The sequence below is a fragment of the Convolutriloba macropyga genome, chromosome 7 (genome assembly GCF_964194025.1).
Source record: "Convolutriloba macropyga chromosome 7, txConMacr16.3, whole genome shotgun sequence".
Classification (NCBI taxonomy): Eukaryota; Metazoa; Xenacoelomorpha; order Acoela; family Convolutidae; genus Convolutriloba; species Convolutriloba macropyga.
In genome coordinates, this window is record NC_134474.1 from 38,581,736 (window position 1) to 38,608,316 (window position 26,581).

General features: G+C 32.7%; 1 protein-coding gene across 1 annotated transcript in view; it reads right to left on the reverse strand.

The window, feature by feature from the left end:
* LOC142342265 (neuronal acetylcholine receptor subunit non-alpha-2-like) overlaps positions 1 to 26,581 on the reverse strand; it is a 64,702-nt gene that overhangs the window by 24,722 nt on the left and 13,399 nt on the right. Inside the window, exon 3 of the mRNA XM_075393544.1 lies at positions 23,803 to 24,042. Coding sequence (XP_075249659.1) covers positions 23,803 to 24,042 — 240 coding nt within the window. The remainder of the gene's footprint in view (positions 1 to 23,802; positions 24,043 to 26,581) is intronic.

Below are 26,581 nucleotides of genomic sequence, written 5' to 3' on the forward strand. Positions count from 1 at the left end.
CTTTCCACGCAATATAAAAGGACAGGTCATAAATTACAACCCAAGGATAAGAAAATATTCAATTACCTGAACGCCAACATTTCTACAGAATTTATATTTTGATGGTGAATAAAAATATGACCCAGCAAAGACAAAAGAAAATATCAGCATAGAAAAACAATTTAAAGTTTCTGACATTTTTGTCGTCAAAGTCATTAAGACACACGACCACAAACTGAAACTGTTAAACAAATCGTACAATTGAACAACAAATATAAACAAATAATTTCTTTCCCTGATAACACCCAGGAACAAAGCAACTAAAGAGCTTTCTAACGAAGAACCATACGCAAAAATTGAGGAAATAGTTAAAAATCGAAGCCAAAATGTCGCATGTGAAAAAAAAACAATAGCGAGAAAGCAAAGTTGTGTTCAAAACATTTTTTGTCTCACTCTTTTTTTTAAAATTAGAGAGAAAACACGCTGCAAAACCACTCGGTGTTGCGCTCAATCTAATTTTCTGGGGTGACAAAAATCATAGTTCCAATTGGACTTCAAACGTCATGAAAATTTATGAAGAGATCTTTGCAATAAGACCTATTCTGATTTTCTGAAGAGTAAACAGAAAGCAACCCAATACGTTTTGGTCCCTCTGAGTTGTAGTCAAAAGTCACTATGCAGAAAACCTTGCCAGCAAGATCAATCTTAAATAATAACAGGACTTGCCATAAACTACAATCCAAGGATAACAAAAACTCAATTACCTGAATGCCAACACTTCTATAGAATCTAGATTTTGTTAATGAATAAACACATGACGCAACAAAGACAAAATAAAAAATCAACACAAAAAAACAATTTCATTTTTCTCACAATTTGTCGTCAAAGTTATTAAGACACACGACCACAAACTGAAACTGTTAAACAAATCGTACTATTGAACAGCAAAAAAACAAATAAGTTTTTTATTGATAACACTCAGGAACAGAGCACCAAAAAACTCACTAACCAATAAATTTTAAAAATCAGACTCAAAACGTGAGGAAATAGTTAAAAACCAATGTCTAAATGTCGCATGTGAAAAAAATCAATATCGAGAAAGCAAAATTTTGTTCAAAACATTTTTTGTCTCACTCATTTTTGAAAATAGAGAGAAAACATACTGCAAAACAACTCCGTTTTGCACTCGTTTTCATAACTTGGGTTGACTCCAATTGGACTTCAAACATCATGAAAATTTATGAAAAGATATTTGCAACAAGACACATGCTCAGTCTCTCGGAATTGTAATGAATATGCATTAAGCAAAAAAACCTTGACAGCAAAGTCAATCTTAAATTATACCAGGACATGTCATAAACTACAATCCAAGGATAAAAAAATTCATTTACCTGAAAGCCAACGTTTCTAAAGAATCTATATTTTGATAGTGAATAAACATATGACGCACCAATGACAAAATAAAATATCAATACATAAAAACAATTCCAAGTTTCTCACATTTTTGTCGTCAAAGTCATTCAGACACACGACCACAAACAGAAACTGTTAAACAAATCATGCTATTCAATAACAAATATAAACATTTAATTTTTTCCTGATAACAACCAGGAACAAAGCAACTAAAAAACTCACTAACGAACAAAAAACAAAGCACCATACACAAAAAGGGAGAAATAAGTCAAAAATCAAAGCCAAAATGTAGCATGTGAAAAAAAACAATAGCGAGAAAGCAAAATTGTGTTCAAAACATTTTTTGTCTCACTCTTTATTTAAAATGAGAGGGAAAACGAGCTGCAAAACAACTCGATTTTGCGCTTAATCTCATTTTTTGGGGTGACAAGAAACATAGTTCCAATTGGAATGCAAACATCATAAAAACTTATGAACAGATCTTTGCATTAGGACAGATGTTATTGTGATTCTTTGAATTGTAAGGAAACAGCAACCCAATACAATTCAGTCTCTGTAAGTTGTAATGAAAAGGCGTTACGCAAAAAATCTTGCAAGCGAAATCAATCCTAAATTATAACAGGACTTGTCATGAACTACAATCCAAGGATAAAAAAATTCATTTACCTGAATGCCAACAATTCTCTAGAATATAGATTTTGATAGTGAATAAACAAATGACGCAACAAAGACAAAATAAAATATCAACACAGAAAAACAATTTCAAGTTTCTCACATTTTTGTCGTTAAAGTCATAAAGACACACGAGCACAAACTGAAACTGTTAAACAAATCATGCTATTCAACAACAAATATAAACATTTAATTTTTTTCCTGATAACAACCAGGAACAAAGCAACTAAAAAAACTCACTAACGAACAAAAAACAAAGAACCATTCACAAAAATGGAGAAAATAGTCAAAAATCAAGACCAAAATGTCGCCTGTGAAAAAAAAACAATAGCGAGAAAGCAAAATTGTTTTCAAAACATTTTTTTTCTCACTCTTTATTTAAAATTAGAGAGAAAACACGCTGCAGAACCACTCGATTTTGCGCTCAATCTCATTCATTTTTTGGGTGACAAGAAACATAGTTCCAATTGGACTTCAAACTTCATAAAAATTTTTGATCAGATCTTTGCATAAGGACAGATGTTATTGTGATTCTTTGAATTGTAAGGAGACAGCAACATAATACAATTCAGTCTCTCTATGTTGTAATGAAAAGGCGTTAAGCAAAAAACCTTGCAAGCGAAATCAATCCTAAATTATAACAGGACTTGTCATGAACTACAATCCAAGGATAAAAAAATTCATTTACCTGAATTCCAACAATTCTCTAGAATATAGATTTTGATAGTGAATAAACAAATGACGCAACAAAGACAAAATAAAATATCAACACAGAAAAACAATTTCAAGTTTCTCACATTTTTGTCGTTAAAGTCATAAAGACACACGAGCACAAACTGAAACTGTTAAACAAATCATGCTATTCAACAACAAATATAAACATTTAATTTTTTTCCTGATAACAACCAGGAACAAAGCAACTAAAAAAACTCACTAACGAACAAAAAACAAACAACCATTCACAAAAATGGAGAAAATAGTCAAAAATAAAGACCAAAATGTCGCCTGTGAAAAAAAAACAATAGCGAGAAAGCAAAATTGTTTTCAAAACATTTTTTTTCTCACTCTTTATTTAAAATTAGAGAGAAAACACGCTGCAGAACCAATCGATTTTGCGATCAATCTCATTCATTTTTTGGGTGACAAGAAACATAGTTCCAATTGGACTTCAAACTTCATAAATATTTTTGATCAGATCTTTGCATAAGGACAGATGTTATTGTGATTCTTTGAATTGTAAGGAGACAGCAACCTAATACAATTCAGTCTCTCTATGTTGTAATGAAAAGGCGTTACGCAAAAAACCTTGCAAGCGAAATCAATCCTAAATTATAACAGGACTTGTCATGAACTACAATCCAAGGATAAAAAAATTCATTTACCTGAATTCCAACAATTCTCTAGAATATAGATTTTGATAGTGAATAAACAAATGACACATCTGACTCATCGGTTTTGCGCTCCATCTCATTTTTGGGGTGACAAAAATCATAGTTCCAATTGCACTTCAAACATCATGAAAATTTTTGATCAGATCTTTTCATTAAGACACATGCTATTCTGATTCCTTGAATTGTATACAGACTGCAACCCAATACAATTCGGTCTCTCTGAATAGTAATGAAAATGCAAATCGCAAAGAACCTTGACAGCGAAATCAATCTTAAATTATACCAGGACATGTCATAAACTACAATCCATGGATAAAAAAATTCTTTTACCTGAAAGCCAACATTTCTATAGAATCTAGTTTTTGATAGTGAATAAACATATGACGCAACAAAGACAAAATACAAAATCGTTACAGGAAAACAATTTCAAGTTTCTCACCTTTTTGTCGTCAAATTCATTAAGACACACGACCACAAACTGAAATTGTTAAACAAATCGTACTATAGAACAACAAATGTAAACACATAATTTCTTTCCCTGATAACTCCCAGGAACAAAGCAACTAAAAAACTCACTAACGAACAAATAACGAAGAACCATACGCAAAAATTGATAAAATGGTTAAAAATTACAGCCAAAATGTCGCATGTGAAAAAAAACAATAGCGAGAAAGCAAAATTTTGTTCAACACCTTTTTTGTCTCACTCGGTTGTAAAATTAGTGAGAAAACACGCTGCAAAACCACTCGGTTTTGCGCTCCATCTCATTTTTTGAGGTGACAAAATTGTAGTTCCAAGTGGACTTCAAGCATCATGAAAATTTATGAACAAATCTTTGCAATAGGACACATGTTATTCTGATTCTTTGAAGTGTAAGGAAACAGCAACCCAATTTAATTCAGTCTATCTGCGTTTTAATTAAAAGGCGTTACGCAAAAAATCTTGCCAGCGAAATCAATCTTAAATTATAAGAGGACTTGTCATAAACTACAATCCAAGGATAAAAAATTCATTTACCTGAATGCCAACATTCTATACAATCTAGATTTTGATCGTGAATAAACATATGACGCAACATAGACTAAAAAAAAATCATCACAGGAAAAAAATTTCAAGTTTCTAACATTTTTGTCGTCAGAGTCATTAAGACACACGAGCACAAATTGAAACTGTTAAACAAATCGTACTATTCAACAACAAATATAAACATATAATTTCTTTCCCTGGTAAAAAACCAGGAACAAAGCAACTAAAAAACTCACTAACGAACAAATAACAAACAACCATACACAAAAATTGAGAAAATAGTCAAAAATCAAAGCCAAAATGTCGCATAACAACAAAAAAACAATAGCGAGAAATCAAAAATGTGTTCAAAACATTTTTTGTCTCACTCTTTATTTAAAATGAGAGAGAAAAACGCTGCAAAACAACTCGGTTTTGCGCTCAATCTCGTTTTTTGGGGTGACAAGAAAAATAGTTCCAATTGGACTTAAAACATCATAAAAATTTATGAGCAGATCTTTGCATTAGGACACATGTTATTGTGATTCTTTGAATTGTAAGGAGACAGCAACCTAATACAATTCAGTCTCTCTATGTTGTAATGAAAAGGCGTTAAGCAAAAAACCTTGCAAGCGAAATCAATCCTAAATTATAACAGGACTTGTCATGAACTACAATCCAAGGATAAAAAAATTCATTTACCTGAATGCCAACAATTCTCTAGAATATAGATTTTGATAGTGAATAAACAAATGACGCAACAAAGACAAAATAAAATATCAACACAGAAAAACAATTTCAAGTTTCTCACATTTTTGTCGTTAAAGTCATAAAGACACACGAGCACAAACTGAAACTGTTAAACAAATCATGCTATTCAACAACAAATATAAACATTTAATTTTTTTCCTGATAACAACCAGGAACAAAGCAACTAAAAAAACTCACTAACGAACAAAAAACAAAGAACCATTCACAAAAATGGAGAAAATAGTCAAAAATCAAGACCAAAATGTCGCCTGTGAAAAACGCTGCGAAACAACTCGGTTTTGCGCTCAATCTCGTTTTTTGGGGTGACAAGAAAAATAGTTCCAATTGGACTTAAAACATCATAAAAATTTATGAGCAGATCTTTGCATTAGGACACATGTTATTGTGATTCTTTGAATTGTAAGGAGACAGCAACCTAATACAATTCAGTCTCTCTATGTTGTAATGAAAAGGCGTTACGCAAAAAACCTTAAAAGCGAAATCAATCCTAAATTATAACAGGACTTGTCATGAACTACAATCCAAGGATAAAAAAATTCATTTACCTGAATGCCAACAATTCTCTAGAATATAGATTTTGATAGTGAATAAACAAATGACGCAACAAAGACAAAATAAAATATCAACACAGAAAAACAATTTCAAGTTTCTCACATTTTTGTCGTTAAAGTCATAAAGACACACGAGCACAAACTGAAACTGTTAAACAAATCATGCTATTCAACAACAAATATAAACATTTAATTTTTTTTCCTGATAACAACCAGGAACAAAGCAACTAAAAAAACTCACTAACGAACAAAAAACAAAGAAAAACTCAATAACGAAAAATTAGAAAGAATCAGACAGAAAAAATGAGAGAATAGTTTAAAACCAATGTCAAAATATTGCATGTGAGCAAAAAAACAATAGCGAGAAAATGAATTTTATTCAAAACATCTTTTGTCTGACTCATTCCTAAAATCAGAGAGCAAACACGCTGCAAAACCAATCGGTTTTCCCCTTCATTTCAGTTTTTGGGTTGACAAAAATCATAAATACAATGAGACTTAAAAAATCATGAAAACTTATGAACAAATCTTTACAAAAAGACAACGTGCAATGCCATTCAAACTGTAAAGAGACAGCATCCAAATAAAATTCATTCTCTCTGAATTGTAATGAAAAAGCGATACGCAGAAAACCTTGACAGCGTAATCATGTTTAAAATATAACAGTAGAGGTCTTAAATAACAATCCAAGGAAAAGAAAAAATGAATTAATTCCAAGTTTCTACAGAATCCAGATTTTGATAGTGAATAAACATATGACCCATAAAAACACAATAAACTGAAACTGTTGAACAAATCGTACTACTAAACAATAAAAAAGAAATTAATTTCTTCCTTGATAACACTCAAGATCAGAGCAATTAAAAAACTCACTAACGAATAAATAAAAAAAACCAATGTCCAAATGTCGCATAAGAAAAAAACGATAGCCAGAGAGCAAAAATTTGTCCAAAACATTTTGTGTCTCACTCATTTTTAAAATAAAAGAGAAAACACAATGCAAAACCACCTGGTTTTGCGCTCCATCTCATTTTTTTGGGTGACGAAAATCATAGCTCCAATTGGACTTCAAATATCATGAAAATTTATGAACAGATCTTTGTATTAAGACACAATTTATTCTGATTTAACGAAGTGTAAACAGACAGCAACCCAATACAATTCAGTCTCTCTAAGTTGTAATGAAAAGACGTTAAGCAAAAAACCTTGAAGGCGAAATCAATCTTAAATTATAACAGGACTTGTCATGAACCACAATCGAAGGATAAAAAATTCATTTACCTGAATGCAACCATTTCTCTAGAATATAGATTTTGATGGTGAATAAACAAATGACGCAACAAAGATAAAGTAAAATATCAACACAAAAAAAAGAATTTGAAGTTTCGTACATTTTTGTTGTCAAAGTCTTTAAGACACACGAGCACAAACTGAAACTCTTAAGCAAATCGTGCTATTGAACAAAAAATAGGAACAAACAAATTCTCTCCCTGATATAACCCAAGAACAAAGAAAATGAAAAACTCACTAATGAACAAACAACAAAGAACCAGACTCAAAATTGAGAAAAAAAATTAAAACCAATGCCAAAATGCCGCATGTGAAAAAAACGACAGCGAGAAAGCAAAATTTTGTTCAATAATTTTTGTTTCTCATTCGTTTTTACAATTAGAGAGAAAACACGCTGCAAAACCACTCGGTTTTGCGCTCCAACTTCCCATTGCACTTCAAACATCATGAAAATTTATGAACAGATCTTTTCATTAAGACACATGCTAATCTGATTCCTTGAATTGTATAGAGACAGCAACCCAATACAATTCAGTGTCTCCGAATTTTAATGAGAAAGCAATACGCAAAAAACCTTGACAGCGAAATCAATCTGAAATTAAAGCAGGACATGTCATAAACTACAATCCAAGGATAAAAAAATTCATTTACCTGAAATCCAACATTTCCACAGAATCTGAATTTTGATTGACAATAAAGACATGACGCAACAAAGACAAAATAAAAAATCATTACATGAAAAACAATTTCAAGTTTCTCACATTTTTGTCGTCAAATTCATTAAGACACACGACCACAAACTGAAACTCTTAAGCAAATTGTGCTATTGAACAACAAATAGGAATAAATAAATTCTCTCCCTGATAAAACCCAAAAACAAAGCAAATAAAAAACTCACTAACGAACAAATAACAAAGAACCATACACAAAAACTGAGAAAATAGTTAAAAATCAAAGCCAAAATGTCGCATGTGAGCAAAACAATAGCGAGAAAGCAAAACTGTGTTCAAAAAGATCTTTGTATTAAGACACAAGCTATTCTGATTTAACGAAGTGTAAACAGACAGCAACCCAATATAATTCAGTCTCTCTGAGTTGTAATGAAAATACGTTACGCAAAAAACCTTGCCAGCAAAATCAATCTTAAATTATAACAGGACTTGTCATAAACCACAATCCAAGGATAAAAAAATTCATTAACCTGAATGCCAACATTTCTATAGAATCTAGATTTTGATAGTGAATTAACACAACACAGAAAAAATATTTCAAGTTCCTCACGTTTTTGTCGTCAAAGTCATTAAGACGCAGGAGCACCAACTGAAACCCTTAAACAAATCGTGCTATTGAACAACAAATGAGAACAAATAAATTCTTTCCCTGGTAACACCCACGAAAAAAGCAACTAAAAATGTCACTAACGAACAAACAACAAAGAACCAGACTCAAAAACTGAGAAAATAGTTAAAAACCAATGCCAAAATGTCGCATGTGAAAAAAAACGTCAGCGAGAAAGCAAAACTTTGTTCAATAGTTTTTTTGTCTCATTCGTTTTTACAATTAGAGAGAAAACACGCTATAAAACCACTCGGTTTTGCGCTCCATCTCAATTTTTGAGTTGACAACAATCATAGTTCCAAGTGGACTTCAAACATCATGAAAATTTATGGACAAATCTTTGCAAAAGGACACATGTTATTCTGATTCTTTGAAGTGTAAAGAAACAGCAACCCAATTTGATTCAGTCTCTCTGAGTTTTAATGAAAAGGCGTTAAGCAAAAAACTTTGCCAGCGAAGTCAATCTTAAATTATAAGAGGACTTGTCATAAACTACAATCCAAGGATAAGAATTTCATTTACCTGAATGCCAACATTTCTATACAATCTAGATTTTGATAGTTAATAAACATATGCCGCAACAAAGACAAAAAAATCATCACAGGAAAACAATTTCAAGTTTCTCACATTTTTGTCGTCAACGTCATTAAGGCACACGACCACAAACTGAAACTGTTAAACAAATCGTACAAATTGAAACAAATAATTGAACAACAAATGTAAACAAATAATATCTTTCCCTGATAACACCCAGGAACAAAGCAACTAAAAAACTCACTAACGAACAAATAACAAAGAACAATACACAAAAATTGAGAAAATAGTTAAAAATCGGAGCCAAAATGTCGCATATGAGCAAAACAAAAGGAAGAAAGCAAGACTGTGTTCAAAACATTTTTGTCTGAATCATTTTTAAAATTAGAGGGAAAACACGCTGCAATATCACTCGGTTTTGCGCTCCATCTCAATTTTTGGGGTGGCGAGAATCACAATTCCAAGTGGATTTCAAACACCATGAAAATTTATGAACAGATCTTTGCAATAGGACACATGTTGTTCTGATTCTTGGAAGTGTAAAGAGACAGCAACCCAATACAATTCAGTCTCTTTGATTTGTAATGAAGAGGCGTTACGCAAAAAACCTTGCCAGCGAAATAAATCTTAAATTATAACAGGACTTGTCATAAACTACAGTCCAAGGATAAAAAAATTCATTTACTTGAAAGCCAACATTTCTCTAGAATCTAGATTTTGATAGTGAATAAACCTATGGCGCCACAAAACAAAACAAAATATCACCACAGGAAAACAATTTAAAGTTTCTCACATTTTTGTCATCAAAATCATCAAGACACACGACCACAAACTCTCAAACTGAAACTGTTAAGCAAATCGTACTATTGAACAACAAGTAAAAACAAATAATTTCTTTCCCTCATAACACCCAGGAACAAAGCAACTAAAACACTCACTAACGAACAAATAACAAAGAACCATACACAAAAATTGAGAAAATAGTTAAAAATCAAAACCAAAATGTCGCATGTGGGCAAAACAATAGCGAGAAAGCAAAACTGTGTTCAAAAAATGTTTTTGTCTGACTCGTTTTTAAAGTTAGAGAGAAAACACGCTGCAAAATCACTCGGTTTTGCGCTCCATCTCAATTTTTAGGCTGACAAAGATCATAGTTCCAAGTGGACTTCAAACCACCATGAAAATTTATGAAAAGATATTTGCAATAGGACGCATGTTATTCTGATTCTTTGAATTGTAAGGAGACAGCAACCCAATACAATTCAGTCTCTCTAAGTTGTAATGAAAAGACGTTAAGCAAAAAACCTTGAAGGCGAAATCAATCTTAATTTATAACAGGACTTGTCATGAACCACAATCCATGGATAAAAAAATTCTTTTACCTGAAAGCCAACATTTCTATAGAATCTAGTTTTTGATAGTGAATAAACATATGACGCAACAAAGACAAAATACAAAATCGTTACAGGAAAACAATTTCAAGTTTCTCATCTTTTTGTCGTCAAATTCATTAAGACACACGACCACAAACTGAAACTCTTAAGCAAATCGTGCTATTGAACAAAAAATAGGAACAAATAAATTCTATCCCTGATATAACCCAAGAACAAAGAAAATGAAAAACTCACTAACGAACAAACAACAAAGAACCAGACTCAAAATTGAGAAAAAAGTTTAAAACCAATGCCAAAATGTCGCATGTGAAAAAAACGACAGCGAGAAAGCAAAATTTTTTTCAATAATTTTTGTTTCTCATTCGTTTTTACAATTAGAGAGAAAACGCGCTGCAAAACCACTCGGTTTTCCGCTCCAACTTCCCATTGCACTTCAAACATCATGAAAATATATGAACAAATCTTTGCAAAAGGACACATGTTATTCTGATTCTTTGAAGTGTAAAGAAACAGCAAACCAATTTAATTCAGTCTCTCTGAGTTTTAATGAAAAGGCGTTACGCAAAAAACCTTGCCAGTGAAATCAATCTTAAATTATAACAGGACTTGTCGTAAACTACAGTCCAAGCCAAGTATAAACAAAATTAATTTACCTGAATGCCAACATTTCTCTAGAATCTATATTTTGATAGTGAATTAACATATAACGCAACAAAACAAAATAAAATATCAACACAGAAAAAATATTTCAAGTTCCTCACGTTTTTGTCGTCAAAGTCATTAGGACGGAGGAGCACCAACTGAAACTGTTAAACAAATCGTGCTATTGAACAACAAATGAGAACAAATAAATTCTTTCCCTGGTAACACCCACGAAAAAAGCAATTAAAATGTCACTAACGAACAAACAACAAAGAACCAGACAAAAAAATTAAGAAAATAGTTAAAAACCAATGCTAAAGTGTCGCATGTGAACAAAACGACAGCGAGAAAGCAAAATTTTGTTCAATAAATTTTGTGTCTCACTCGTTCTTACAATTAGAGAGAAAACACGCTGCAAAACCACTCGGTTTTGCGCTCCATCTCATTTTTGGGGTGACAAAAATCATAGTTCCAATTGGACTTCAAACATCATGAAAATTTAAGAACAGATATTTTCATTAAGACACGTGCTATTCTGATTCTTGAAGAGTAGAGAGACAGCAACCCAATTTAAGTCAGTCTCTCCGAGTTTTATTGGAAAGGCGTTACACAAAAAATCTTGCCAGCGAAATCAATCTTAAGTTATAATAGGACTTGTCAAAAACTAAAATCCAAGGATAAAAAATTCAATTACCTGAATGCCAACATTTCTATAGGATCTAGGTTTTGATAGTGAATAAACATATGGCCCAACAAAGACAAAAAATATCGACACAGAAAAACAATTTCAAATTTCTCACATTTTTGACCTCAAAGTCATTAAGACACATGACCGTCAGTTGAAACTGTTAAACAAATTGTACTATTGAGCAACAAATAAAAACAAATAATTTCTTTCCCTCATAACACCCAGGAACAAAGCAACTAAAACACTCACTAACGAACAAATAACAAAGAACCATACACAAAAATTGAGAAAAAAGTTAAAAATCAAAGCCAAAATGTCGCATGTGAGCAAAACAATAGCGAGAAAGCAAAACTGTGTTCAAAAAATTTTTTGTCTGACTCGTTTTTAAAATTAGAGAGAAAACACGCTGCAAAACCACTCGGTTTTGCGCTCCATCTCAATTTTTGAGTTGACAACAATCATAGTTCCAAGTGGACTTCAAGCATCATGAAAATTTATGAACAAATCTTTGCAAAAGGACACATGTTATTCTGATTCTTTGAAGTGTAAAGAAACAGCAAACCAATTTAATTCAGTCTCTCTGAGTTTTAATGAAAAGGCGTTACGCAAAAAACTTTGCCAGCGAAATCAATCTTAAATTATAACAGGACTTATCATAAACTACAGTCCAAGATAAAAAATTCATTTACTTGAAAGCCAACATTTCTCTAGAATCTAGATTTTGATAGTGAATAAACCTATGACGCCACAAAACAAAATAAAATATCACCACAGGAAAACAATTTCAAGTTTCTCACATTTTTGTCATCAAAATCATCAAGACACACGACCACAAACTCTCAAACTGAAACTGTTAAACAAATCGTACTATTGAACAACAAGTAAAAACAAATAATTTCTTTCCCTCATAACACCCAGGAACAAAGCAACTAAAACACTCACCAACGAACAAATAACAAAGAACCATACACAAAAATTGAGAAAATAGTTAAAAATCAAAACCAAAATGTCGCATGTGAGCAAAACAATAGCGAGAAAGCAAAACTGTGTTCAAAAAAATTTTTTTGTCTGACTCGTTTTTAAAATTAGAGAGAAAACACGCTGCAAAATCACTCGGTTTTGCGTTCCATCTCGATTTTTAGGGTGACAAAGATCATAGTTCCAAGTGGACTTCAAACCACCATGAAAATTTATGAAAAGATATTTGCAATAGGACGCATGTTATTCTGATTCTTTGAAGTGTAAGGAGACAGCAACCCAATACAATTCAGTCTCTCTGATTTGTAATGAAGAGGCGTTACGCAAAAAACCTTGCCAGTGAAATCAATCTTAAATTATAACAAGACTTGTCGTAAACTACAGTCCATGCCAAGTATAAACAAAATTAATTTACCTGAATGCCAACATTTCTCTAGAATCTATATTTTGATAGTGAATTAACATATAACGCAACAAAACAAAATAAAATATCAACACAGAAAAAATATTTCAAGTTCCTCACGTTTTTGTCGTCAAAGTCATTAGGACGGAGGAGCACCAACTGAAACTGTTAAACAAATCGTGCTATTGAACAACAAATGAGAACAAATAAATTCTTTCCCTGGTAACACCCACGAAAAAAGCAATTAAAAATGTCACTAACGAACAAACAACAAAGAACCAGACAAAAAAATTAAGAAAATAGTTAAAAACCAATGCTAAAGTGTCGCATGTGAAAAAAACGACAGCGAGAAAGCAAAATTTTGTTCAATAAATTTTGTGTCTCACTCGTTCTTACAATTAGAGAGAAAACACGCTGCAAAACCACTCGGTTTTGCGCTGCATCTCAATTTTTGAGTTGACAACAATCATAGTTCCAAGTGGACTTCAAGCATCATGAAAATTTATGAACAAATCTTTGCAAAAGGACACATGTTATTTTGATTCTTTGAAGTGTAAAGAAACAGGAAACCAATTTAATTCAGTCTCTCTGAGTTTTAATGAAAAGGCGTTACGCAAAAAACTTTGCCAGCGAAATCAATCTTAAATTATAACAGGACTTATCATAAACTACAGTCCAAGGATAAAAAATTCATTTACTTGAAAGCCAACATTTCTCTAGAATCTAGATTTTGATAGTGAATAAACCTATGACGCCACAAAACAAAATAAAATATCACCACAGGAAAACAATTTCAAGTTTCTCACATTTTTGTCATCAAAATCATCAAGACACACGACCACAAACTCTCAAACTGAAACTGTTAAACAAATCGTACTATTGAACAACAAGTAAAAACAAATAATTTCTTTCCCTCATAACACCCAGGAACAAAGCAACTAAAACACTCACCAACGAACAAATAACAAAGAACCATACACAAAAATTGAGAAAATAGTTAAAAGTCAAAACCAAAATGTCGCATGTGAGCAAAACAATAGCGAGAAAGCAAAACTGTGTTCAAAAAAATTTTTTTGTCTGACTCGTTTTTAAAATTAGAGAGAAAACACGCTGCAAAATCACTCGGTTTTGCGTTCCATCTCGTTTTTTAGGGTGACAAAGATCATAGTTCCAAGTGGACTTCAAACCACCATGAAAATTTATGAAAAGATATTTGCAATAGGACGCATGTTATTCTGATTCTTTGAAGTGTAAGGAGACAGCAACCCAATACAATTCAGTCTCTCTGATTTGTAATGAAGAGGCGTTACGCAAAAAACCTTGCCAGTGAAATCAATCTTAAATTATAACAAGACTTGTCGTAAACTACAGTCCATGCCAAGTATAAACAAAATTAATTTACCTGAATGCCAACATTTCTCTAGAATCTATATTTTGATAGTGAATTAACATATAACGCAACAAAACAAAATAAAATATCAACACAGAAAAAATATTTCAAGTTCCTCACGTTTTTGTCGTCAAAGTCATTAGGACGGAGGAGCACCAACTGAAACTGTTAAACAAATCGTGCTATTGAACAACAAATGAGAACAAATAAATTCTTTCCCTGGTAACACCCACGAAAAAAGCAACTAAAAATGTCACTAACGAACAAACAACAAAGAAGCAGACAAAAAAATTGAGAAAATAGTTTAAAACCAATGCTAATGTGTCGCATGTGAAAAAAACGACAGCGAGAAAGCAAAATTTTGTTCAATAAATTTTGTGTCTCACTCGTTTTTACAATTAGAGAGAAAACACGCTGCAAAACCACTCGGTTTTGCGCTCCATCTCATTTTTGGGGTGACAAAAATCATAGTTCCAATTGGACTTCAAACATCATGAAAATTTAAGAACAGATCTTTTCATTAAGACACGTGCTATTCTGATTCTTGAAGAGTAGAGAGACAGGAACCCAATTTAAGTCAGTCTCTCCGAGTTTTATTGGAAAGGCGTTACACAAAAAATCTTGCCAGCGAAATCAATCTTAAGTTATAATAGGACTTGCCAAAAACTAAAATCCAAGGATCAAAAATTCAATTACCTGAATGCCAACATTTCTATAGGATCTAGGTTTTGATAGTGAATAAACATATGGCCCAACAAAGACAAAAAATATCAACACAGAAAAACAATTTCAAATTTCTCACATTTTTGACGTCAAAGTCATTAAGACACATGACCGTCAGTTGAAACTGTTAAACAAATTGTACTATTGAGCAACAAATAAAAACAAATAATTTCTTTCCCTCATAACACCCAGGAACAAAGCAACTAAAACACTCACTAACGAACAAATAACAAAGAACCATACACCATACACAAAAATTGAGAAAATAGTTAAAAATCAAAGCCAAAATGTCGCATGTGAGCAAAACAATAGCGAGAAAGCAAAACTGTGTTCAAAAAATTTTTTGTCTGACTCGATTTTAAAATTAGAGAGAAAACACGCTGCAAAATCACTCGGTTTTGCGCTCCATCTCAATTTTTGCGGTGGCAAAATTCACAGTTGCAAGTGGACTTCAAACACCATGAAAATTTATGCACAGATCTTTGCAATAGGACACATGTTATTCTAATTCTTTGAAGTGTAAAGAGACAGCAACCCAATACAATTCAGTCTCTCCAATCGGTTTTCAGTTCAATTACAATTTTCGGAGTGAAAAGAATGATAATTGCAATTGGACTTAAAACATCAGGAAATTTTATGAACAGATCTTTAAAAAAAGACGACGCCCAAAGCTATCCAAATTCGTTCAATTGTAAAGAAACAGCACCTCAAAAAAATTTAGTCTCTCTGAATTAAAATAAAAAGGCGATACGCAAAAAAAACCTGACAGCAATATATAGCTTAAAATATAGAAGGACAGGTCATAAATTACAATCGAAGGATAACAAAATATTCAATAACCCGAATGCCAACATTTCTAGAGAGTTTAGATTATGATAGCGATTAAAAATATGAACCAACGAAGACAAAATAAAAAATCAACACAAAAAAAAACAATTTCAATTTTCTCACATTTTTGACGTCAAAGTTATTAAGTAATTCACGCAACCATAAGCTTAAACTGTTAAACAAATTGTACTATTAAACAACAAAAAAAGAATTTCTTTCCTCGATAACACTTTGGAACAGAGCAACTAAAAAACTCAATAACGAAAAATTAGAAAGAATCAGACAGAAAAAATGAGAGAATAGTTTAAAACCAATGTCAAAATATTGCATGTGAGCAAAAAAACAATAGCGAGAAAATGAATTTTATTCAAAACATCTTTTGTCTGACTCATTCCTAAAATCAGAGAGCAAACACGCTGCAAAACCAATCGGTTTTCCCCTTCATTTCAGTTTTTGGGTTGACAAAAATCATAAATACAATGAGACTTGAAAAATCATGAAAACTTATGAACAAATCTTTACAAAAAGACAACGTGCAATGCCATTCAAACTGTAAAGAGACAGCATCCAAATAAAATTCATTCTCTCTGAATTGTAATGAAAAAGCGATACGCAGAAAACCTTGACAGCGTAATCATGTTTAAAATATAACAGTAGAGGTCTTAAATAACAATCCAAGGAAAAGATAAAATGAATTAATTCCAAGTTTCTACAGAATCCAGATTTTGATAGTGAATAAACATATGACCCATAAAAACACAATAAACTGAAACTGTTGAACAAATCGTACTACTAAACAATAAAAAAGAAATTAATTTCTTCCTTGATAACACTCAAGATCAGAGCAATTAAAAAACTCACTAACGAATAAATGAAAAAAACCAATGTCCAAATGTCGCATAAGAAAAAAACGATAGCCAGAGAGCAAAAATTTGTCCAAAACATTTTGTGTCTCACTCATTTTTAAAATAAAAGAGAAAACACAATGCAAAACCACCTGGTTTTGCGCTCCATCTCATTTTTTTGGGTGACGAAAATCATAGCTCCAATTGGACTTCAAATATCATGAAAATTTATGAACAGATCTTTGTATTAAGACACAAGCTATTCTGATTTAACGAAGTGTAAACAGACAGCAACCCAATATAATTCAGTCTCTCTGAGTTGTAATGAAAATACGTTACACAAAAAACCTTGCCAGCAAAATCAATCTTAAATTGTAACAGGACTTGTCATAAACCACAATCCAAGGATAAAAAAATTCATTAACCTGAATGCCAACATTTCTATAGAATCTAGATTTTCATAGTGAATAAACATATGACGCAACAAAGACAAAATAGAATATCAACACAAAAAAACTGTTTCAAGTTTCTCACATTTTTGACGTCAAAGTCATTAAGAAAGGCAACCATAAGCTGAAACTGTTTAACAAATTGCACTATTGAACAACAAAAAAATAAGTTCTTTCATTGATAACATTTTGAAACAGAGCAACTTAAAAACTCACTAACGATGAATTAGAAAGAATCAGACAGAAACAATGAGAAAATATTTTAAAACCAATGTCAAAATATTGCAGGTGAGCGAAAAAACAATAGCGAGAAAATGAATTTTATTCAAAACATCTTTTGTCTGACTCATTCCTAAAATCAGAGAGCAAACACGCTGCAAAACCAATCGGTTTTCCCCTTCATTTCAGTTTTTGGGTTGAAAAAAAAGTCATAACTCCAATGAGAAATAAAAAAAACAACGTCCAATGCCATTCAATTTTTTTGAATAGTAAAGAGACAGCACCTCAAGAAAATCAGTCTCTCTCTGAATTAAAATGAAAAAGCTATACGCAAAAAACCCTGAGCAAAATCAAGCTTAAAATATAAAAGGACAGGTCATAAATTACAATCCAAGGATAAGGAAATATTCAATTACCTGAATGCCAACATTTCTACAGAATTTATATTTTGGTAGTGAATAAAAGTATGACCCAGCAAAGACAAAAGAAAATATCCGAACCGAAAAACAATTTAAAGTTTCTGACATTTTTGACGCCAAAGTTGTTAAAACACGCAACCATAAGCTGAAACTGTTAGACAAATTGTACTACTGAACGACAAAAAAAAAACAAATAAAGTCTTTCCTTGATAACACTCAGGAACAGGGCAACTAAGAAACCCACTAACGAAAAATTAGAAAAGAATCAGACAGAAAAAACCATAGCGAGAAAGCTAAATTTTATTCAAAGCATTTTTTGTCTCATTCATTTTCAAAATTAAAGAGAAAACAGTTTTCAGCGCCACTGGGTTTTCCGCTCAATTTCAATTTTCGGTTGAAACGATCATAGCTCCAATTGGACTTCAAAGAGCAAGAATATTTATGAACAGATCTTTAAAAAAAGACGACGCCCAATGCTATTCGAATTCTTCGTTGAATTGTTAAGAGACAGCACCCCAATAAAATTCAGTCTCTCTGATTTGTAATGAAAAGGCAATACGCAAAAAACCTCGACAGCGAGATCAAGTTTATAATGTAACAGGACAGGTTTAAATTACAATCCATGTAAAAACAAAAAATGAATTGCCTGAAAGCCATTTTTTTACAGGATCTAGATTTTGATAGTGAATAAAATTACGACCCAACAAAGACAAAAGAAAATATCAGCACAGAAAAACAAATTCAAGTTTGTCAAATTTTTGTTGTCAAAGTTATTAGAACACACGACCATAAACTAAAGCTGTTAAACAAATCATACTACTTAAAGACAAAAAAAACAATTAAATTCTTTCCTTGATAACACTCAGGAACAGAGGGACTAAAAAACTCACTAACGAATAAATAACTTGACTTTCAATAATTTTTAGGTTCGCTGCATCTGTTTGGGAAGAAATGATGACTAAATATGAGTATTATTACCTGCAATCCGAAAAAAATATGAAATCGTGTTGCAAAAGACGGACAATAAGAACTGCTGTATAAGATTAACTCACTAGATAACAAAATTTACAATTTGTTGAAACAATATCAAAGTCCTAAAAACAAATAACTTCAACTGCATACGCTAAAACAACTCCTGGATAGTTACAAACCCAATGTGAGCAGACGTTAAGGACCAAATGCTGAGACAAAAGACGCTAAAGGCAATTAAGCAGAACTTATTTATTCATTATTTATTATAAGCTCATTAATTTTTATGGAAAAATACATCGTCAAAGTGATAACAGCCATTAGTTGTCAGCTTAAAGAATTCAATAGATTCATTTATTTTTTCATGGAGACCACAGGGGACCTGTCATGGAAGCGAATAGATGATATGACAACAAAAAAGAAGAGTAAATACGGGCAAAACCCTAAAATGCGCAAGTTTTAAAGTAATAAAGAAATATTACCCCCGCATTGCGGCATTTAAATTATGCATCTAATTGAAGTTAAAAATTGAATCCACGTATCATTTTTAGTAGTTTTCGAGATCATAAGGTAGAACAGTGGAAACAATACTCAAATTTCCTAAAACAAAATTCCCTCCCAGTAACCCAAAACTTTCAAAAAGTTTTTTTTTCATTGTTTCAGAGTTACTAAATCACTCAAAACTACTCAAAATTCGATTGACTTCTCATTCATTCGATGAAGTATGTGAACAGACCATAACAAACAACGTCAGCGTCTCAGCACAGTCCAAATCCTTTGTATTGTATAAAGCAATTGAAAACCAACACATAGCTCCACTTAGCTATGGCTATATGAAGAGACCATAGAAATTTGTTTCCAAATTATTTTTCAGCAGTTTTTCTAGTGAGATCTAAATAAACGTTTACTGTCAAATTTAAATGCAAGGGGTTTTATTGAAGATGCGTCAAAACAAGGTGGCTCAAGTATTATAGAAGACAAATTTTAAAAAAGTGATAGTGTGGAGTTCGACAGTGAACTATGACCGAACAATTAAGACTAAGTTAAAGTACACAGGCAGAACACAAACGAAACTTTAGAAGAGTTTTATTCATTCTAGGATCAAGAATGACTTGTGGTACTTTCCACTCAAAACTAGTTGAGACTCATCAAATCTGCGGGAAAACTTTTTATGCTTTATTTCCAGCTCATGTTTTTGAAGTACCAGAAAGCAGCATGTTGTTGAAACGCTAATCTCTCTGCCAACAGAAGGTTTCAATTGAAATATACGAGCAACCTTCATCTGGTAGAAGTAAAACACATTGTGTATAACTGTCTTTTGACTTACAATTTTGACGAAGGGATAATCAAAAATGAATTCGTTACACAACCAAACTCATAATTTAATTAAATAATGACAATCCTCATTACAACGAGATCTGCCATTAAAAAGATTACAAGAAAAACAACAACAGCAACAACAAAGAAGCAAAATCAAAAATTTCACGGCAAAAACTCGATATCTAAAGTTAAAAACACCTAGTAACAACCTCAAATTACAATCAGACAAAATCCTACCTGCACAAATTTACTTTATTCTAACTAGACAGCAGATGGATCTTTACTCCCTTCCTAAGCTGTAGGAAGGGAGTAAAGATGCAGAAAAACTCAAAAAATTACGAACAACAAATTACAAACATTGCGAAAACACAAATTAATGAAGCCATTAAAATCATTAGCTGTTATCTGCATATTATGTATTATTATTTCAACTACCAATTATACTAAATCAGCTAAAAGAATAGTGAATGAGTAAATAAATTCAATTGGGCCACATTTGAAAATCATTAGGATGTGTTATTACGCGATTGTGCTAAAGAAACACAAATACACAAACTCACATAACATTTTATGGAAATGCATATTGTCCAACAAACAAAATATCAGTAACGCCATAATTTCAGTTACATGTTAGTTTTTATAATACAAGGAATTGTATGGGACCTCTCAATGATGAAAATAAGTTACAAGTTGACAAAAAAAACAACAAATTTTGAAAACATTGAAAAATCCTTAAATATCTTGAAATTGTGTAATGTCATAAATTTTAAGACTGATTGGTATAGACTGACTTCTTCCGGTAAAATCATTCATTCAATAATCAATTACAAGCTTATGAGATCGGTCAGTATTTTTCGGCTATCTAAAGAATAAACAAAAACATTCAAAAACAGCAACTTCAAAAAAAAGTGAGAGAGAAAAGTGTCGAAGCCGTTAAAAAACAATTTTTTCGATAAAAATTTTAAACTTTCAATTATTTTTTTCAAAGCAATGGGATTCTTCTCTTCAACGACTTGACTCCAGTAAATCAACAAAAATGAACAAACACATGAAAACCACGAAATTTGTAAGAACACCCGTAGTATCAACGCATTAAACCCAATAGCTTTTAATGGAAGCTGACAAATAAGCTAAAATGTGTCTCAATAAAACTGCAAGGTTGCTTGTTATTCATAAGTCATCAATATAGACATTACAAGAAATCATTGACTATGAAAACAACAACAAATACAGGCGAAAACCAAAAAAATTAGGTAGAAAAGTGCAAGAAAAAAAGCGTCGCCACCATTTAAACCGTAAATTTTTCTCTTAAAACCTTATATATGAACCATTGAACGGGTTTCCTATGCCAACGCAACAATCAATTTCAGAATAATATGTTAAGATTCCAAAAGGAACCAAAATTACGAAAAAATTATACAAAATTGAAAAAAAAATTCAAAACGTCTGAATCGAAGTCATAACACCAATAGTTAGAAGATAACAACACTAACTAGATTATTTCTGGTTGAAGTAGAAAAGAAGGAGTCCGGCTCTTAATTTGACTGATTTACAGTTCAAGAAAAAAGTTTGAGATTGGTTAACTTAAAAAAATTTACGAAATTTTTAAATGTCTTTACAGCCATTAAAATCAATAGCTTTCCACGGAAGTCAATAAATACGCTCAGTTATGCCTTTATTTGAGGACAAGGAAGGCCAAGAGTTGCTAATCAATAGAACATTACAATGAGTCATTGATTATGAAAACAAAAAAAATTAGGTAGAAAAGTGCGAGAAGAAAATGTCGAAGCGAGTTAGACAATAAGCTTTTCTCTGAAGTCTTTATCCATGATCCATTAAAGTCTTTTCAAAATTAGTGGGAGATATCTCTATCAGGATAATATGATAAGATTTCAAAAGGAACCAATAATACAAAATAAACAAAAAAAATTTTGAAATCTTGTGGCATTGAAGTCCTATACCAAATAGTTAGAAGATAAAACCGCTAACCAGATTAACTATGGTTGCAGTAGATGCAGTAGAAAGAAACTACGGTCCTGTCATTACTGAGACTGACTAACTACTCACAAAAGTAAGTTTATGATCGGTTTAACTTTAAAAAAAACTTCGCGAAAATTTATTTTTCAAATCTTAACAGCATTTAGCTTTCCACTCAAGGCTCTAGATAGGTTCACTTAACGCTCATTACGAAACCTATTGAACTATAAGTCAATAATTCTAGGTCATAGGACTCCAAGAAAATAGTAAAACCGCAAAAAGAAAATCAAAATTTCATTTAAAATTTCGAAAATTCAGAGTCGAAGCCGAAAAAAAACACGAGCGATACCTTGAAAACGAATTCTTTGTTCGTTGGGCTTCATTTGACTATAAGCCAAGTTTTTCTTTAGTGAAACTTCGATATGAAAAAGGACTAGTCTCCAGGTAACATAAGAAAACAAAAAAATACAAAAGTTTTCTAAAAAAAAGCTCTCAAATAGATGTCGAAATTTTTTGATAGTAAACTTCCCAATGAGACCAGAACTTTTTTTATCGCCATTTGGCTATTAGGAACTTTAAATTTATTCTTTTTGTGGCGTGAAATGTAATTTTGAATTAAGATTTTTACAAAGAAAAAATTTCACAAAATCATGTCAAATGAACAAAATCATGCCAAATATCCCGTATTCACTCAAAACTTCAATCCTCGATAATTCCTCGGAAAAATCAAAATTCAAAAAATCTTTTTATTCTTGAATTGTACAATGTACAAAACAAGCTTTTTAATGATACCACTCACATTTCTCTAGGATGAAAATACCGATCGGCCTAAATTGTCCTAACAAAAAAACCGATTTGAGTATATAGTTCCTCCTCCACAATTGGGGTCGGAACAACAAGTTTGTTGTGTAGGTTGAACTCATTCAACAATCATTTTGAAATTGCTTTCAATAATTCAAAGTTTGATCGGATCAATTTTCCCTAATTAATTAATCGATATTTTAAGTCCACGTTTGAGCGTACGCACTGCAAAGATTTTTGAAACTCAAGTTTTTGTTTCTTTTTTCTTCATTTAATTGGTTGAGCTTGACTAATAATTGAGTTGTTGGGTTAAAAAAATAAACATTTTGCTCGGCACTATCTAACCAATTTCAGCACTAGCTGTAAAACAAATACAAGTTCAAATGATAAAATTTTGACCATGGATGACTAGAGACTAGACCTTACTACAATTCTGACAAAATAAATGAATTACAGATGACAATTACAGATTTATTAAACCTAAGAAGTTATTAAACTTCCCCAGAGCCAAATAAGAGTGTCCGAAACTTAAGTTGTATAAAATTAACCAATAGGAATTGACATTGAGTAAACTGAGGACATTTATGACGGTCAACTTTAATGGTGACATAATTAAAAAGGCCAATTGCGTCTAAGTTTTTGGGATTGATTTTGAGTAACTCTTTAAACAAATTTCTCGAATTCAATAAAGATTAGGAAAACTTCCCTTGAGCAAAGCTTTCACTATCTGTGCATGTGCTACGGGTACGCCTTTCACAATTTTTCAATATTTGCGAGATGTGAACTGTGGTTTTCAATTAATTAAAGACTAACCGTGCAATCTAACGTTGATTTTTTTCCCTGAAGATCTCGGATGTCGATGTGATCCATCCGATATGGAAATGCTGCAAATCTGCTGATCAAGTGGAAAAAATGTCACATCAAATGGACACCACAATTTCAAAAGAGAGATTTGTGGGTTAATCACAAAGTTTGTAAACCTTTCATTTGGTATCGACACTTGAATGATCGTTTTCCTCAAGTCATATTTGGATTCTGTTGATTCAAGAATTGCTACAACAAACAAAGCGCATTGAGTGCAAAAAAAAGGTCAACGGTGCTCATATTTACAACTTAATCACATTTTTCAAATGTTCGTGATCTTCAGTTTAAAAGGTAAAAAAATGGCTCCATGCTTCATCAAATCCAAAATTTTACACCTCTGTCAAAACTCAATTTTCACACTTAATAGTCAGTATTTCAGATTGGAATGTAAGAAGAAAGATTCGGTGGGTTCAGTTTCTCGCGCGATTCGGCATGTCTGGTTTTTAAACGTACAAAATATGCGGTATTTTGGTTTACAGAAATGAGAAATTCCTACGTTTGAAACGGAACATGTTGATATTTTCTGACGTTTGAAAGCCCAAATATCCGCAATTTCCTACTTTTAAAACCAAAAATTTTTGAAAACAATTATACTGACAACTTAAAGCTAATAAAACAAATTTTCGAATGGTAAATTATTCAACATAAGGCATCATATTCAACAACTGTATCAAGCGCATCAACTATCAATCTGCCTAAAAACGGCAAATCTAGCAACATTTTTCGACAGGTCTTAGTCTAAAATCAATCACAGAGAAGTTTTTCAAACCTAAAAATATTCTGCCAAACACGAGCGCATTGTTATCAGCATTTTTCTGAGCTTTCTATGACAAAATTGAACCAATATAAGGCTTACATGTTTAATATACGACGTAATAAAACTTTTTCGCTGCTCTTTTATTTATATAACCCATTGCCCTCTTATTTGCTCAGTTAAACTCTGGGGCCCGGAAGAAGATGTTGGAGGGATCGGTACAAGCTTAACAAGCGGAGGGACGAGAGGTCCGGCAGACATGCGTACGACTGCGAAACCGGTCGACGCTGTCGGAATCGTACCGGAAATCTTTAATCAGAGCAGCAGGATAGTAACCCCTAGGGTTGCTTTCTTCAACTATCCGAACTACATCGCCGACCTCAAGGTGCTGCTTGGCGGACCTCCGCCACGTTTATCTACGGTTCAGAGCAGGTGCATACTCCTTGAGCCAAAGTACCCAAATCGCATTGGCATGGCATCGCACAGGAACTAGTGTACATGGACGGAAGGGTTTTAAAAATGACAGCACGAGTAGTCAGACAAGAGAAGAGAAATCCCCACCTCTTTTCAGTAGTCCGACGAAGAGTAACGTAGAATGCGCAAAGTACTCAACCCAGGTATTGGTATGCAAGACTTTCTTTTGGGAGGTCTGCCATGGTTGATTGAACGGTTGCCGCACGGAACTTTCTAGACAAAGCGCGGTTTTACTTGATGGTACGCAGTGAGGAACGTAATTTAAGGATGGCATAAAGTTCCTGTACGTTGACCGTAAGTAATCAATGCCCTGATGATCGTTTTTAAGTGAGTGTGCCACAGGATTAGTTTAAAAAATGTGACGCGCTTTTAGCGGGATATGAAGCTTAGTGTCAAAGTCTATTTCCGCTAGCCATTGGAGTAGACCAAAAAAACGAATGAGAAAATGGGGCCCAAAAAACGGTGTAAATTTAGCAATGTTGCTGCTCGTTTTGACGGATTTTTTGTCAAGAAGATCCTTTTTATTAGGTACTAAAAGACTCTCCTTGAAAAAGGTACTGGAGATGACGCTCTGCTTCGTCAAGCTCAACGGGATCGGTTATGCTGCCATCTACGGTAAGGTAACTTTCGTTTGATGGTAAAAGGCGGAGCATGTAAGCGTAGCACAAGAAGTATTCGAATAAAAACTGAAATAATCAGACGCTAATAAATTAAGGTTTTCATCTCCAAAAGTCAAGAACCCTTAACCAGTTACTTGATTGTATAATATCAGCCAAAATACTATGCGTACCGGCCATGCCGGATTATTACAAGTGGAAACGTGGTTCCAATGATCGCCGCTGGTGTTTTCAGGCTTCCACGTACACGATTTGCAATGAAGATGGGGTGTTTTTTTGGTTAAAGTTTAACCATTGCAAGACGATTGCACTATCTGTCCACATAAACAATTCATCTGCCGTAGCGGTTATTTATTGACAACATTCCATTTGAGACGTGCAACGAGGAGAGCTGCTTACAATTCCAACTTTGGAACGGTCATCACCTTCATAGGTGCAACGCGGGCCTTGCCCAGGACGAACGTCAGATCTGTTTTTATCCATCCGGAAATGGACGCTAACTGAGCCCGAATGAAAGCTACAGTTTTGAAGACGACTTGCAAGCTATAACCAAAAATGTTGGATTCATGGTGCCTGAGCGGTTCTGAAAAGTAACTTCTGGTCTCACTAACCTTAGCCAACTGCGAAACAACATGCAAGGAATTTATCATTTGTGTCTTTGGGTAACTTGTCATCCCAACTTTGTCCATCGACATGCCAAATGTTTTTCAAAATTAAAGGATTACCTACAGCAAATGGTGCGACAAGACCACTTGGTGAATAAACCTTTACACAAAACTTAAGGGCAAGCGCTTTGTTAAAATCTTTCAGATGTTGCTATTTTGAGACCCCTGCTCAAAACCAAAGTGTCATTAGTGTGATACCACTTAACCCCAAGCACGTG